This window comes from Salmo salar, chromosome ssa20 (genome assembly GCF_905237065.1).
Source record: "Salmo salar chromosome ssa20, Ssal_v3.1, whole genome shotgun sequence".
In the NCBI taxonomy this organism is placed as follows: Eukaryota; Metazoa; Chordata; class Actinopteri; order Salmoniformes; family Salmonidae; genus Salmo; species Salmo salar.
Window position 1 is genome coordinate 31,740,035 of NC_059461.1, and position 17,009 is coordinate 31,757,043.

Sequence of the window (17,009 nt, forward strand, 5' to 3'; positions counted from 1 at the left end):
ATGCTTTTGTCACTTCTAGATTAGACTACTGTAATGCTCTACTTTCTGGCTACCCGGATAAAGCACTAAATAAACTTCATTTAGTACTAAACACGGCTGCTAGAATCTTGACTGGAACCAAAAAATGTGATCATATTACTCCAGTGCTAGCCTCTCTACACTGGCTTCCTGTTAAGGCTAGGGCAGATTTCAAGGTTTTACTGCTAACCTACAAAGCATTACATGGGCTTGCTCCTACCTATTTTTCCGATTTTGTCCTGCCGTACATACCTACACGTACGCTACAGTCACAAGACTGTCCCTAGAATTTCTAAGCAAACAGCTGGAGACTGGGCTTTCTCCTATAGAGCTCCATTTTTATGGAATGGTCTGCCTATCCATGTGAGAGACGCAGACTCGGTCTCAACCTTTAAGTCTTTATTGAACACGCATCTCTTCAGTAGGTCCTATGATTGAGTGCAGTCTGGCCCAGGGGTGTGAAGGTGAACGGAAAGGCACTGGAGCGACGTACCGCCCTTGCTGTCTCTGCCTGGCCGGTTCCCCTCTCTCCACTTGGATTCTCTGCCTTTTACCCTATTACGGGGGCTGAGTCACTGGCTTACTGGTGCTCTTCATGCCGTCCCTAGGAGGGGTGGATCACTTGAGTGGGTTGAGTCACTGACGTGATCTTCCTGTCCGGGTTGCCGCCGCCCTCGGGTGCGTGCCATAGGGGAGCTCTTCGTGGGCTATACTCGGGCCTGTCTCAGGGGTAGTAAGTTGGTGGTTGAAGATATCCCTCTAGTGGTGTGTGGGCTGTGCTTTAGCAAAGTGGGTGGGGTTATATCTTGCCTGGTTGGCCCAGTCTGGTGGTATCGACGGACGAGGCCACAGTGTCTCCCAACCCCTCCTGTCTCAACCTCCAGTATTTATGCTGCAATAGTTTATGTGTCGGGGGTAGGGTCAGTCTGTTATATCTGGAGTATTTCTCCTGTCTTATCCAGTGTCCTGTGTGAATTTAAATATTCTCCCTCCAATTCTCTGTATAGCACTTTATGACATCAGCTGATGTAAAAAGGGCTTTATAAATACATTTGATTGATTGATGTGTGCGTGTGTGTGTGTGTCATCACAGCCAGCATCACTGCAGAGATTAGCTCATTATCTAAATTGCTGAAAACAAAAAAAAACATACAGTATGCATTCAGAGCAGACTCGGACAGGATAGAGCTCAAAGTCTGGTATCTGGTCAGTGAGAGGAGCATCATTAGACCCACCCCCAGCTCCATCCCCAGCCCAAGCTCCATCCCCTACCCCAGCCCCAGCTCCATCCCCAGCCCCTACCCCAGCCCAAGCTCCATCCCCTACCCCAGCCCCAGCCCCAGCTCCATCCCCAGCCCCTACCCCATCCCCAGCCCCTACCCCAGATCCATCCCCAGTCCCTACCCCTACCCCAGCCCTAGCTCCATCCCCAGCCCCTACCCCAGCCCCAGTCCCAGCCCCATTTCCAGCTCCAGTCCCAGCTCCTACCGCAGCCCCAGCTCCAGCCCCATCCCCAGCTCCAGCCTCAGCCCCAGCCCCAGCTCCAGTCCCAGCCCCATCCCCAGCTCCAGTCCCATTTCCAGCTCCAGTCCCAGCTCCTACCGCAGCCCAGCTCCAGCCCCATCCCCAGCTCCAGCCCCAGCCCCAGCTTCAGGCCCAGCCCCATCCCCATCTCCAGCTCTAGGCCCAGTTCCAGCCCCAGCCTCTGGACAGATGAGCCATAGATAGCCTGAGGATTGATCCATGCTATCCATATCTGGCTGGTGAAACAGTCATACTGTAGCAGAGTCACAGGGTCCAAAACACAAACAGACAAGATACACACATGTCAATATGGACATGTCTAAATACTGCTTTTAAACACTGTAGATCCATCTTCAGAACATAAAAAAATGGTCACATGCTTCATAGGCAACAGGTGTAGACTTAGAGGGAAGGAGAGGGATTGAGTTAGTGGGAGAGATAGAGAAAAGAAAGATTAAAAAAAAGAAAATAGGAGAATTTAGGAAAAGTGTACAACTGATGGGTTCTTGAGAATATAGTGAGGGAGTAGAGAGAGCGAGTACATGTAATGGTGTACAGTAGCTGAGCAGTGGTATCTAGCAGCATTATGGTGACAGTCAGACAGAGAAAAGGAGATAAAATAAAGAGAAGTAGAGAGAGCAGTGAGAGCCTACCTGAACGGTGGTAGCGTGCAGCACTATGGCGACAGTCAGACAGACAGCTGGGGCGAGACAGACGCCTCCTGGCTTCCAGGGAGAGAGCTGCCATCCCAGCACCCATAGCAACCACACCAGAGACTTCACAAGACAACTAGAGCCTAGACTATACTACACTAGACAAGACTAGACTCCAACTCGGAATAGAGTAGCAAACTAGATGACTAGAGACTCCAATGAGATGAGATTAGGCTAATCGATACAGGAGTCCTAGAAGAGACAGCTAACTATACACTAGACTCAACTAAAGAATCCTACAAGACAAGATGAGACTTTGAGACACACTGCAGAGCGATCCACTCAGATAATAAACAAATAATAAAGTCAACTCTCAGATAATAACTATTCTACCTGTCATATCAAACTACAGCCCGATAGATCACAGAACAGATTCAACTGACGCTGACAATTGTGTGGAGAGGACCGACGATGTGTTTGTGTATGTGTGTGTGTCACATTTTCTAGTCTGTTTGTAGTTTGTAAAACTGGGCTTGAGTCAGACCCAGATGAAGAGAGAGAGAAAGAGAGAGAGTAGAGAGAGAGAGAGTAGAGAGAGTTCAAAGAAGAGGCCAAAGAACCAAAGAGCCTGACCTTTCACAAACCTCACGCACAGCCACCTCTTTCTTCTCTTCTTCTCTCTCACCACTGAGTCTCTCTGTCTGCTTCTCCCACTCTGTCCACATTCCTCATGTTTAACTTTCCCTCTCTCCTCTCCTTTTCCATGATCACATGTAAAATAAATAAAATATTCAACCTGTAACATGTGTACTTGAGGAACTGTAGAAACTGTTGTAAAAGTTGGGACTTAACTAAATAGCTACACGAAGTACAAAATTGGTAATATAACCATGCTCATGACAAAATCCAAGCTGTGTAATGACTTACACTACCCACTAGTGGGCGCTAGCACCATATATGCAGCAGAACCATGTTTACCAGTCTGCAGTTCTGGTATACAGGAATGCTGACTGAGGTTTGTGATCTGATATCTTGTCATAATAATCAGCCAGAGATGAAACATGAGAGGATGGCTCAGAAGAATCACATGGAGCATTACTCAGCTGTTCTAGAGAAACAGCCATGATCATTTAACATGGAGGCGCCTCAGAGGAGGAAGGGGAGGATCAGTGAATTCCATCAAAATTAAAATAATGAAACATTAAAAAAGTTAGCCTTTTTAGTTAGCTATTATGGTGACAAAGATGTAGGCTGTGTGTAGCGGTTAGCGGTTATGATATGAACATTTTGCTTGGAAAGGTTTTTTCACCTAGTTACAGACAGCTGATGTGTTGTGCACTGAAGTCCACAAGCTAAGCGAAAAGGTGAGAGGAGAGCATGTAGATGCAAGAAGGAATTATGCAATGAGGAAAATGATCATGCTGTTTGTATGTTTCTACTATGAAAGTGAACTGTGTTTGCGCGTGATCAGTGGTGTATTCGATTCTGTTGACAAACATAACGAAACAGGGATAAACATACCTGAATTTGACCAATAGAAACTATCGTTTGCAACTGTTGGACTACTGATTACACCCTAGATCAGCAGGCAAGAGTGTGCAAGGTGGTATTGAATGTGTCATTGTCTGTCACCTTGATTACTAAAATGTTTCTCTCGACCTGTGCACCTACGTTGTAAACTTTCATTCATAGATCTAGGTTGTAGCAACCTCATGATGGGTATAGGGAACATTAGAGTATCATGTAGTAGCCTAAACATATCCTGGTTACATGAATGGAATATGAATGACAGTCATCCAATATGCTGTAATAGAAATAAGGCCATGCTCATGAAAAATGATATCGTCCTCCCTCATCTTAAACGTCACCGATCGCCGCTGGTGTAGACCTACAATGTGTCACATGGTTGGTTGTTCCTATATTCCTCTTTACTTTCACAGTGTCTCAAGGATGTTATAAATTCAAAACAGGAACCCAAATGGAAACAAAATAAACTAATTTGATCACACAGATGTTGCTAATGCTTCCACTACAGCCAACTCAAAATATATTTTAACTAGGTCTAATAAAAAAAGTTAATGTATTTATTCATCTATTCATTCCAAAATAATAGTCTGGGACCCAATGCCCAGCCACTTTCTGGGTTGCAGCTAGAATTATGGAAGGTAAAGTTAATATGTTCATGCACAGGGAGGGTTACCAGGGTTACGGGTCAAGTGGGGTCATTTTACCGTAAAGTCAGATTAATCATGGGGGGTAGTCCTCATATCTTACTTTATCTCTCTCCTCTCACCCTCTCTCCCACCTTAATCTCTCCCAATTAAGTCTAACTCATACCAATCCCTCTTCTACATATTACAATCATTCATTCATACACCACCTCAGCCTAGCCGGTTTAGAGACAGCCACAGCTAGGCAATTAAAGAGAATAACGTTTTAATCACAAAGCTAATTTCTCTCTCTTTGAAATATTCCCTATCTCTCTTCCTCTGGCCCTGGGTCTCACCTACCTCCACCCCTCTCTCTCATCTCTGCCTCTCTCTCTCTCTCTCTCTCTCTCTCTCATGCTGAAAAATGTAATAAAAGAATATAGCTCACCCCTGTCATTCTTATCATCACTCCTCTTTCTCCACCCTTTCTTCTTTTCTCTGTCTCCCTTTTTCTCTAACTCCATCTGTCCGGTTATTTTGAGCCAGAATGTGGCTTAGGTAACGGATCTGTAGGGTATTACACCCCTATCTAGACTTCATGGAATTGTGAATTATGGGGATTTAGACTGTGAACTGCGTAAGCCAACTTTCAAAGGGACACACTGAGTAAAGAGAGAGAGAGAGAGGAGAGAGAGAGGAGAGAGAAGAGGAGAGGAGAGGAGAGGAGAGGAGAGAGAGAGAGAGAGAGAGAGAGAGAGAGAGAGAGAGAGAGAGAGAGAGAGAGAGAGAGAGAGAGAGAAAGAGATCTGCCCTTTAAAAAAACATCTTAACAGTATAGCTACAGCCCCATTTTTTAACTATTGCCTATCCCCTCTCTGGCCTCTGGAGTTAAGAAGGGGTAGGGGGAGAGAACAATGGCATACACTCAGAAATGCTTTCCCCAGACAGCCCTAGGCTACATAACAGAGGACGAAGAAAGAGAAGGACACACACTTGATGATTCAGCAGTGGCAGAGGGAGTGATGAAGGGATGGATGCTATTGGACAGAAGGACAGAAGAGGATTGGGGATAGTTTTACATCTAATCAGTGGCCAACGGAAGGACAGGCAGACATCTAATTAAATGTATGTAGTCAATGCTATTCATTGACTATAGCTCAGCGTTCAACACCATAGTACCCTCAAAGCTCATCACTAAGCTAAGGAACCTGGGACTAAACACCTCCCTCTGCAACTGGATCCTGGACTTCCTGACGGGCCGCCCCCAGGTGGTGAGGGTAGGTAGCAACACATCTTCCACGCTGATCCTCAACACTGGAGCTCCCCAGGGGTGCGTGCTCAGTCCCAATTACACTGATACTCAGTTCAATTACACTGATACTGTAGATATTTGTCTTGGTGTTTGTACCAGTACCAACAAAAAAACAAAAACAATTGATTGAAGAATGGGAGTATAGTGCTGCTGCTTCCAACGTGTCAGAGCAAGATAGACCACAAACCAGACTGGAGGAAACCAGACTGGAGGAAACCAGACTGGAGGAAACCAGAGTGAGCGTTCCACCCAATGACCCCCAGTGGTGTAAAGTACTTATGTAAAAATACTTTAAAGTTATACTTAAGTCATTTTTTGGGGTATCTGTACTGTACTTTACTATTTATATTTTGACAACTTTTACTTTACTACATTCCTATAGAAATAAATGTACTTTTTACTCCATACATTTTCCCTAACACCCAAAAGTACTCGTTACATTTTGAATGCTTAACACGACAGTAAAATGGTCGAATTCACACACCTATCAAGAGAACATCCTTGGTCATCCCTACTGCCTCTGATCTGGTGGACTCACTAAACACAAATGCTTAGTTTGTAAATTATGTCTGAGTGTTGGAGTGTGCCCTGACTATCCGCACATTTTAAAAACAAGAAAATGGTGCAATCTGGTTTGCTTAATATAAGGAATTTGAAATGATTTATACTTTTACTTTTGATACATAAGTATATTTTATCAATTACATTTACTTTTGATACTTAAGTATATTTAAAAACAAATACTTTTAGACGTTTACTCAAGTAATATTTTACTGGATGACTTTCACTTTTACTTTAGTCATTTTCTTTTAAGGTATCTTTACTTTTACTCAAGTATGACAATAGGGTACTTGTTCAACCACTGAATGAACCCTATAACAGACAACTACCAAGGACCCTGCTGACCCGTGCTGTAAATCAGTGTTTCCCAACTCCGGTCCTCAAGTACCCCAACAGCACGCATTTTTGTTGTAGCCCCTTATTCAACTCATTGAGGGCTTGATGATTCGTTGATAAGTTGTATCATATGTGCTTGTCTGGGACAACAACAAAAAAAGCGTGCTGTTGGGGAATGAACCTCATGCTGTAAATTAATCTCGCAATCTAGTCTCCCACACATATACAGTAGGTCACTGGCAGAGAAGAGCCTGACACGATGTTGGAGAGACACACAGAGGAAGACACTACCTGGAGGAGTGAGTGATCCGGTGAGGAAGCCAAAGAAGCAGTGTAGGAAGTTATTCACCTCCTTCTCAATCTTGGTCCTGCACTCGTTCATCCTCACTACGGTAACTAGGTAACCAGGAAGGAACCAGGTAACCAGGTAGAGGGGGTCAACGGCACCAAATCAGGACCTCCACACGTCTGCTTCTAAAGGAACCCAACGTCAAGCACAGTCAAAAACAGTCCAACACCAGGAGAGGAGAGGTGACCCGAACGCAGCTCAGTCCTGTTGTTAAACACAGCTCTGTCCGGTCTCAGAGAGCATGGGTCGTATTGGTCAATATTGTTCTGTGACAGGCTCAGTTCTGTTTGGTAGTGTGAGTCCCTCGAGTCTGCTGGATACACAAAATCATATGGAGGAAGTCTTGGTCCAGTCTTCTGAGATGCCTAAAGCTCTGAGAGGCACAGTGCAGAATCTAGTATGGACATAATCCCACATAAAGTACCACAGCCATCAAAGGTGTAGGTATTTAAGTTATTTTGGAGTGAAGGTCTTTGTTAGGTGAAGTAGCCTACCTCCACTGCTGATCCAGACAACACTACACACCTTCCAACTCTCCCCTTCAGAATCACAGTCCTCTCGAAAGTCTCTGGTATATCACTCCTCTCTCTGTTTCTTCTCCTCTCTCTTTCCTTGTCTTTTCTTTCTCTGGTAGAAAGCAGCGTCTGTCCCTCCTTTCTCTCCTGTGCTTCCTGTGCATCCAGTTTCATATAACACACAGCAACAAACCGCAACACACAACACACAGATGTGATCGCATCTCCAGTTTCAGAGTCACTGGGACACACAGCCAGTCAGGAAAGAACCACAACAATTCATAAATGTTTGGTTGACTGTTCAGACTGAGAAATCCTTCCTTCCTCTGCTCCTCTCCTTCTCCCCCTTTCCTCCTTCTCCTCACCTTATGCCCCTTCAATCTCTAATCCTCCTTATATTACACCTCTCATATTACACTCATTCATATCTCTCTGCCTCTCCACATTTTGTTCTACAGTTCTTTGTCAGCTTAAACCTTAAGCTTAAACTTTTTCTCATCCCTCTAACTCACCCCCATCCTCGCCTTCTCCCTCTTTATTTTTCTCTCAGTGTCCTTGATCCTTCATCTCATTAGAATGGATCTACTCTGAGTCTCTATAATCAGAACAAAATGTAAGACACATGTTAATTTCTCGTAACCTCAATTTACCTTTACCTAAGTGTAATTCAAATGCTCCTCCTTTTATGGTTTGTATCACTCTGATAATAACACGTGTAAATATCCTCATCAAAGGACATCATGTACTACTTTCACCATATCTCCGTAACCTATCTGATGATGAGCACCACCACACAAGATGAACTCAGACTGATCTACAGTACACAACACTCCTCCTTTTCTCTCATGAATCTCTTTCTCTCTCTCTATCACATTTCCCAATGACCTCGCACTCTCTCCTTGTCCGTCTCCTCTCTATACCTGTCTATCTCTCTCTCTCGCTGACCTATTGCTCTCGCCCTGTCTGTTTCCATTCTCTCTCTTTCTCTCTGTTGATCTTGAACACACTCTCTTACCCTGTCTTGATCATTCTCATCAACCCTCTCCCCAACCTCTAAGTCTCTCTCGCTCTTTCCCTCTGGTACATACAGTAATGCATCTCTGTTTATAGCTGCTGCTCATTAGCTGGGACCTAGGTGAAGGCTAGCTCAACAGATAGTGTAACATCACAAACCCCAGGGCTTTCCTGTGTACCCTCCTCCCCTTTCCCCCTCTATCTCTGCCCCCCTCTCCACCTCTCTCTTTCTCTCCCAGTCTCCATCTCTAGCTCTCTCTTCCTCCCCCTCTATATCTTTATTTTCCTCGCCCTCTCTCTCTCTCTATCAATTCAATTTCAATATAAGGGGCTTTATTGGCATGGGAAACATATGTTCACATTGCCAAAGCTAGTGAAAAAGATAATAAACAAAAGTGAAATAAATAATACAAAATTAACAGTAAACATTACACTCACAAAAGTTCCAAAAGAATAAAGACATTTAACATGTCATATTATACACTGCTCAAAAAAATAAAGGGAACACTTAAACAACACAATGTAACTCCAAGTCAATCACACTTCTGTGAAATCAAACTGTCCACTTAGGAAGCAACACTGATTGACAATAAATTTCACATGCTGTTGTGCAAATGGAATAGACAACAGGTGGAAATTATAGGCAATTAGCAAAACACCCCCAATAAAGGAGTGGTTCTGCAGGTGGGGACCACAGACCACTTCTCAGTTCCTATGCTTCCTGGCTGATGTTTTGGTCACTTTTGAATGCTGGCGGTGCTTTCACTCTAGTGGTAGCATGAGACGGAGTCTACAACCCACACAAGTGGCTCAGGTAGTGCAGCTCATCCAGGATGGCACATCAATCCGAGCTATGGCAAGAAGGTTTGCTGTGTCTGTCAGCGTAGTGTCCAGAGCATGGAGGCGCTACCAGGAGACAGGCCAGTACATCAGGAGACGTGGAGGAGGCCGTAGGAGGGCAACAACCCAGTAGCAGGACTGCTACCCCTGCCTTTGTGCAAGCAGGAGCAGGAGAAGCACTGTCAGAGCCCTGCAAAATGACCTCCAGCAGGCCACAAATGTGCATGTGTCTGCTCAAACGGTCAGAAACAGACTCCATGAGGGTGGTATGAGGGCCCGACGTCCACAGGTGGGGGTTGTGCTTACAGCCCAACACCGTGCAGGACGTTTGGCATTTGCCAGAGAACACCAAGATAGGCAAATTCGCCACTGGCGCCCTGTGCTCTTCACAGATGAAAGCAGGTTCACACTGAGCACGTGACAGACGTGACAGAGTCTGGAGACGCCGTGGAGAACGTTCTGCTGCCTGCAACATCCTCCAGCATGACCGATTTGGCGGTGGGTCAGTCATGGTGTGGGGTGGCATTTCTTTGGGGGGCCGCACAGCCCTCCATGTGCTCGCCAGAGGTAGCCTGACTGCCATTAGGTACCGAGATGAGATCCTCAGACCCCTTGTGAGACCATATGCTGGTGCGGTTGGCCCTGGGTTCCTCCTAATGCAAGACAATGCTAGACCTCATGTGGCTGGAGTGTGTCAGCAGTTCCTGCAAGAGGAAGGCATTGATGCTATGGACTGGCCCGCCTGTTCCCCAGACCTGAATCCAATTGAGCACATCTGGGACATCATGTCTCGCTCCCTCCACCAACGCCACGTTGCACCACAGACTGTCCAGGAGTTGGCGGATGCTTTAGTCCAGGTCTGGGAGGAGATCCCTCAGGAGACCATCCGCCACCTCATCAGGTGCATGCCCAGGCATTGTAGGGAGGTCATACAGGCACGTGGAGGCCACACACACTACTGAGCCTCATTTTGACTTGTTTTAAGGACATTACATCAAAGTTGGATCAGCCTGTAGTGTGGTTTTCCACTTTAATTTTGAGTGTGACTCCAAATCCAGACCTCCATGGGTTGATAAATTGGATTTCCATTGATTATTTTTGTGTGATTTTGTTGTCAGCACATTCAACTATGTAAAGAAAAAAGTATTTAATAAGATTATTTCTTTCATTCAGATCTAGGATGTGTTGTTTAAGTGTTCCCTTTATTTTTTTGAGCAGTATATATATATATACAGTGTTGTAATGATGTGCAAATAGTTAGTACAAAAGGGAAAATAAATAAATAAATAAATATGAGTTGTATTTACAATGGTGTTTGTTCTTCACTGGTTGCCCTTTTCTTGTGGCAACAGGTCACAAAACTTGCTGCTGTGATTGCATACTGTGGTATTTCACCCAGTAGATATGGGAGTTTATCAAAATTGGATTTGTTTTTGAATTCTTTGTGGATCTGTGTAATCTGAGGGAAATATGTGTCTCTAATATGGTTTTACATTTGGCAGGGAATTGCAGCTTAGTTTCCACCTCATTTTGTGGGCAGTGTGCACATAGCCTGTCTTCTCTTGAGAGCCAGGTTTGCCTTCGTCAGCCTTTCTCAATAGCAAGGCTATGCTCACGGACTCTCTCTACATCTCACTCTACCCCCCCCCCCCGTGCTTTTCAATTGAGATTTTTCAACCTCTCCCTGACCCAGTCTGTAATACCTACATGTTTCAAGCAGACTACCATAGTCCCTGTGCCCAGAAATGCCAAGGTAACCTGTCAAAATGACTATCGCCCCGTAGCACTCACATCTGTAGCCATGAAATGCTTTGAAAGGCTGGCCATGGCTCACATCAACACCATCATCCGAGACACCCTGGACCCACTCCAAATCGCATATGGCTCCAACAGACCCACAGATGACGCAATCTCTATTGCACTCCACACTGCCCTTTCCCACTTAGGCAAAAGGAACACTTACATGAGAATGCTGTTCATTGACTACAGAACTGCATTCAACACCATAGTGCCCTCCAAGCTCATCACTAAGCTAAGGACCCTGGGAATAAACACCTCTCTCTGCAACTGGATTCTGGACTTCCTGACGGGACACCCCCAGGTGGTGAGGGTAGGCAACAACATATCCGCCACACTGACCCTCAACACGGGAGCCCCTCAGGGGTGTGTGCTTAGTCCCTCCTGTACTCAATGTTTACCCACGACTGCTTGGCTGTGCATGACTCCAACACCATCATTAAGTTTGCAGATGACACGACGGTTGTAGGCCTGATAACAGATGACGATGAGACTGCCTATAGGGAGGAGGTCAGACACCTGGCAATGTGGTGCTAGGACAACAACCCTCCCTCAACGTCAGTAAGACAAAGGAGCTGAACATGGACTACAAGAAACGGAGGGCTGAGCACGCCCCCATCCACATCGATGGGGCTGAAGTGGAGCGGATCGAGAGCTTCAAGTTCCTGGGTGTCCACATCACTAAGGGTCTATCATGGTCCAAACACACCAACACAGTCGTGAAGAGGGCACGACAATGCCTCTTCCACTTAGGAGGCTGACAATATTTGGCATGGGCCCTCAAGTCCTCAAATAGTTATACAGCTGCACCATTGGGAGCATCTTGACTGGTTACATCATCACTTGGTATGGCAACAGCTTGGCATCCGACGGCAAGGTGCTACAGAGGGTAGTGCGTATGGCCCAGTAAATCACTGGGGCCAAGCTCCTTGCATCAAGGACCTCTACACCAGGTGGTGTCAGAGGAAGGCTGTAAAAAATGATCAAGACCCCAACCCCCCAAGTCATAGACTGTTCTCTCTGCTACCGCACGGCAAGCAGTACCGATGCACCAAAATCTCCAGCTACAATAAATGCGGCCTCAGGATATGTGGTTTCCAGTTTGCACAAAGCCCAGTGTAGTTCCTTAAGGGCCGTTGACGTATCGGCTTGAGGGGGACTATACACTGCTGTTACTATAACCACAGAGAATTCTCTTGGGAGGTAATAGGGTCAACATTTGATTGTGAGATATTCTAGGTCGGGTGAACAAAAGGACTTGAGTTCCTGTACGTTAATTATAAAACATAGACCACACCTTTCTTCTTCCTGGAGAGTTCTTTTTTCCTGTCTGCATGATGTACTGAGAACACTGCTGGCTGTATGGACTGAGACAGTATATCCGGAGAGAGCCCTGATTCCGTGAAACAGAGTATGTTACAGTCCCTGATGTCTCTCTGGAAGGAGATCCTCGCCATGAGCTTGTTTACTTTATTGTCCAAGGATTGAACATTAGCGAGTAAAATACTCGGAAGCGGTGGATGGAGTGCACGCCTCCCGAGTCGGACTAGAAGTCTACCCCAAATATCTCTTCTCCATTGGCGGCATCTTGGAGCAGCCTCTGGGATAAGTTTAATTGCCCTGGATGAGTCGTATTTCTGGCTGAAATTCTGGTAAGTTACTGCCGCTCTGATATCCAAAAGTTATTTCTGTCTCTATGTAATAACACAAAAAACGTTCTGGGCTAATAATGTAAGAAATAACACACACACAAAAAAAAAGTGCTGCGACAATAAAAGGCCACTCTAAAATGTGCAGTTTTGTCACACATCCCAATGCCACAGAGTTTTGAGGGAGCATGCAATTGGCATGCTGTCTGCAGGAATGTCCACCAGAGCTGTTGCCAGAGAATTGAATGTTAATTTCTCTATCATAAGCCGCCTCCAATGTCATTTTATGGAATTTGACAGTACATACAACTGGCCTCATAACCACGTGTAACCACTCTAGCCCAGGACCTCCACATCCAGCCACCCGGACAGCTGATGAAACTGAGGAGTATTTCTGTTTTTAATAAAGCCCTTTTGTCGGGAAAAACTCATTCTGATTGGCTGGGCCTGGCTCCCCAGTGGGTGGGCCAATGCCCTCCCAGGCACCCCTGCCCAGTCATGTAAAATCAATAGATTAGGGCCTAATGAATTTATTTCAAATGACCGATTACCTTATTAAACTGTAACTCAGTAAAATCATTGAAATTGTTGCATGTTGCGTTTATATTTTTAGTATAATTTAAGAAATCTGTTCCCAATATTCCCACCCATAATAGAGAGACACATGATCGTATACAAATGTAACCAAGGTTTGAAATTATTATGTTTTATTCAAACATTATATCTGTTTGGGCTTCTTGCGGTCAATTTGCAGTCTGTAAATTATTTGTAATTATGTTCTGGCCCCCCGACCATCAGGTCCAGAAAAAAAATCATCCCACAGCTGAATCTAGTTGATGATCCCTGGTCTAATGGAACAGTATGATTTGAACACTGTATATTTAGAGACACGAAGAAGGAGAGGGACACAACCAGTTTATGTTTTTAATGACCGCTTTAGCTGCTGTCTGTTCAATCTGCAATCAGCCACTGAAGTGTAACTAAGAGCTCCAAAATAATGAGCAAAAGAAAGGCCATTGATGCATTAAATACAGTGTTGTCTGTCTGTCTGTCTGTCTGTCTGTCTGTCTGAACTCTGACCCCTTGGTGAATGTACCACCCACTAAATGTGTATGCTCACCCACAGGGACCAGCAGAGGTCAGGCCAGTCCAGTCCAGTCTTGAATCCATTCCAATTCAGTTACTTACTGTTTACACATTCAACTTCACAAATCTGTCCCTCTCTCTCCACCACCTCTCTCCCCACTCTCTCTCTCTGTCCTTACCCCCCCTCTCCACCTCTCCCCCACTCACCCCCTCACATGCCACCCTCCCCCACACCCAACCCAACCCCACCCTCTCCCCATCTTCTCTCCTCACCTTTGTCTGGTGTTGTCCTGCTGGTGATGATCCATTTGACCAGACAGCTCATCAGGGCTTTGCGTGTGAACCGGGGCTTCTGCCATTTCCCAGACTCCTTCACTCTTCCTGGACTTGGTTCTACCCCGTTGGCCTCACCCAACAGACTGCCATCCACCACCTTACCATCCTCCTACAGAGAGAGAGAGAGAGAGAGAGAGAGAGAGAGAGAGAGAGAGAGAGAGAGAGAGAGAGAGAGAGAGAGAGAGAGAGAGAGAGAGAGGGAGAAAAAAAGAAACAAAAGAAAGAGAGAGAGGAAGTCATGAGTTTAATTACAGACCTGTAGGGCACTAGGGAGACAGACAGTGAATGAATATTACTGCAGACCCATGATGATAGATGTGCAACCACAGAGAGGCTCAATAAAGCCATGTGGGCTCTGTGTCTCTTTTACTGACCTCTAACCTTAGACTTACACCCTATTCTCTGAAGAGTATTTATAGTATCTCTGAGGAGTATTAGTACGGCCACAGTGTAGCTAACTCATTTACAAGACGAGTGCCTAATTGACGAGTGCCTAATTGAAACAATTCTGAATGGGGCCCATAGGCTGCTGCGTTCTGATCTCATCTTCTCCTTGATGTGACATGTGCTCACCCCCCCTCATGGATTTAAAACATTGGATTGGTATAAATTTAGGCTAGAGGGAGTTTCCACCATATTTCTTATTCAGTCCATTCCTTTTACATTTCTGAGAGGGAGGGAAGGAGCGCACACTTCAGGACCTCTGCTCTAGTTCACACAGGTTGATAGTCCTGGAGGAGATATACAGGATGTGCAGGATTTAGTTCCAGCCCAGCACTAAGACATCTGATTCAGATAATGAGTAGCGGATTAAGTGAATCAGGTGTTCTAGAGCTGGGCTGTTAACATGTGAATGACTCAACACTCACAAGAGACCAGCTACTTCTACTTCATATGCTGCGCTCCATCTCTGAGCTCCCTATCAGATAGTTATTAATTCATCAATGAATTGCTGATTAATCAAGGTCATCCTTCACATGCCAGCTCTAACGACTGTGGCCTGGTTTAACAGCAAATATGAACGGACATGTAAAAGTCAATAAGGTGACGAGAGCATCATGACTCATATCTGTCTGTAAAGTTCTTACTGGACTATACAAAGCAATGGGGCCAAGGTGAAGGAGAGAGAGAGAGAGAGAGAGAGAGAGAGAGAGAGAGAGAGAGAGAGAGAGAGAGAGAGAGAGAGAGAGAGAGAGAGAGAGAGAGAGAGAGAGAGAGAGGGTCATCAGATCACAGGTTCAATATGAGAACAGACAGATGGGAGGAAACAGAAGGATGGGGGAATAATAGAAAGGAAAGGGGAGCAAGAGAGGTCCTACGGTGTGTCTCCACCACTAACCACTAATCCTAAAGCATAGCAGAACAACATTGTCTCTTTACATAACAAGGTGCTTGAGCGGTCCAAGGGCATTGTGAAAGTCAGTGTGGATGGATGAGAGATCTGATAAGAGTGATACAGCTCATTTCCCTAAACTCTCCTAAAACGTCTCCATTGATCAGTCGTCTGTCTCGCCCCCGCACACACACACACACGCACAAACACAGGATTGGCTAGGTCCCCTTGGTGATCGAGGGAAGGAGATGAAAGAGAGAAGATTCAGGAGTTCTGTTTGCTATCTGCTGTGTGGGAGGGAAGCGAGGGATGACAGGGGGAAAAACACACAGCGGAGGAGTGTAAATGGCTGTGAGATCCTGGGGGAGTCTGACAACACAGGCACATCCCTCTCTTTATACTAGAGAGAGAGAGAGAGAGAAAAGAGAGAAGGGAGAGAGAGAGGATGTAAAGGAGTTTGTTCTTGGAAGAATTGAAGTTATCCTAATGAATACTGGGCTATCTAAGCAGGAGCACAGGACGAATAGAGGTTTATGGGGGAGTATTGGCAGAGAGGGACGAGAGAGAGAGGAGGTAGTGGTGGGCTAGAGATAGAGAGAGGGGGATAAGGACGAGGGGAAGAGAATGGTGGAGGAATGTGGGAGAGAAAGGGATGTAGAGAAGACTGGAAAAGGGAGAGGGGTGGAGGGAAAGAAAAACGAAGGAGAGATGTAGATGATATCAAATAAATGTTGCATGGCTATTTCTGTGTATTTCACAGGAGCATGAAGTGAGGAAGAAGAGGGTAGAGAGAGGGAAGTAGATAAAGTAGGAGAGAGAAATAAGGGAGAACAGAACGAGAGAGAGTGTATGTGGTGTGTGTGAGTGGTGTGTGTGTGCTTGTTCATGTCACATAGATTTCCCACTGCATAATGACCATATAAGAAGATGAAGGAGTGACATAATTATACCCATCCTATTATTTGGCAATATTTTTATCGTTGCAAGATTAAGAGTAAAAGGAGCACGCTCGGGGGGAAAGAACACACTATTTGGGAAGGAGCGCGCGCGGGGGGGAAGGAGCGCGGGGGGAAGGAGCGCGCGGGGGGAAGGAGCACGCGGGGGGAAGGAGCACGCGGGGGGGGATGGAGCACGCGCGGGGGGGAAGGAGCACGCGGGGGGGATGGAGCACGCTCGGGGGGGATGGAGCACGCTCGGGGGGAAGAGATGGAGAAGGAAGAAAAGAAGGACAGGAGCGGGTCAGTCTTTCAGTTGGAGGAAATAAAAAGTGAAATAAAGAATAAAAAATTACACTCCAAAAAAAGAAAAACATTTAAAATGTCATATTATCAAATTGTATTTGTCACATGCGCTGAATACAACAGGTGTAGACCTTACAGTGAAATGCTTACTTACAAGCCCTTAACCAACAATGCCGTTTTAAGAAAATACCCCCCAAAAAGTAAGAGATAAGAAAAACAAATAATTAAAGAGCAGCAGTAAATAACAATAGCGGGGCTATATACAGGGTACCCCCTTTATATAGCCCCGCTCAGG

The 17,009-nt window shown here is 45.5% G+C and overlaps 1 protein-coding gene across 2 annotated transcripts in view; it reads right to left on the reverse strand.

Moving 5' to 3' along the window:
• The window catches only part of LOC106580444 (calsenilin), a 70,883-nt gene that overhangs the window by 44,945 nt on the left and 8,929 nt on the right, over positions 1 to 17,009 (reverse strand). For both annotated transcript variants that reach the window (XM_014161519.2, XM_014161518.2), the window contains exon 2: positions 14,078 to 14,249. In XM_014161519.2, the coding sequence (XP_014016994.1) occupies positions 14,078 to 14,249 (172 nt within the window). The remainder of the gene's footprint in view (positions 1 to 14,077; positions 14,250 to 17,009) is intronic.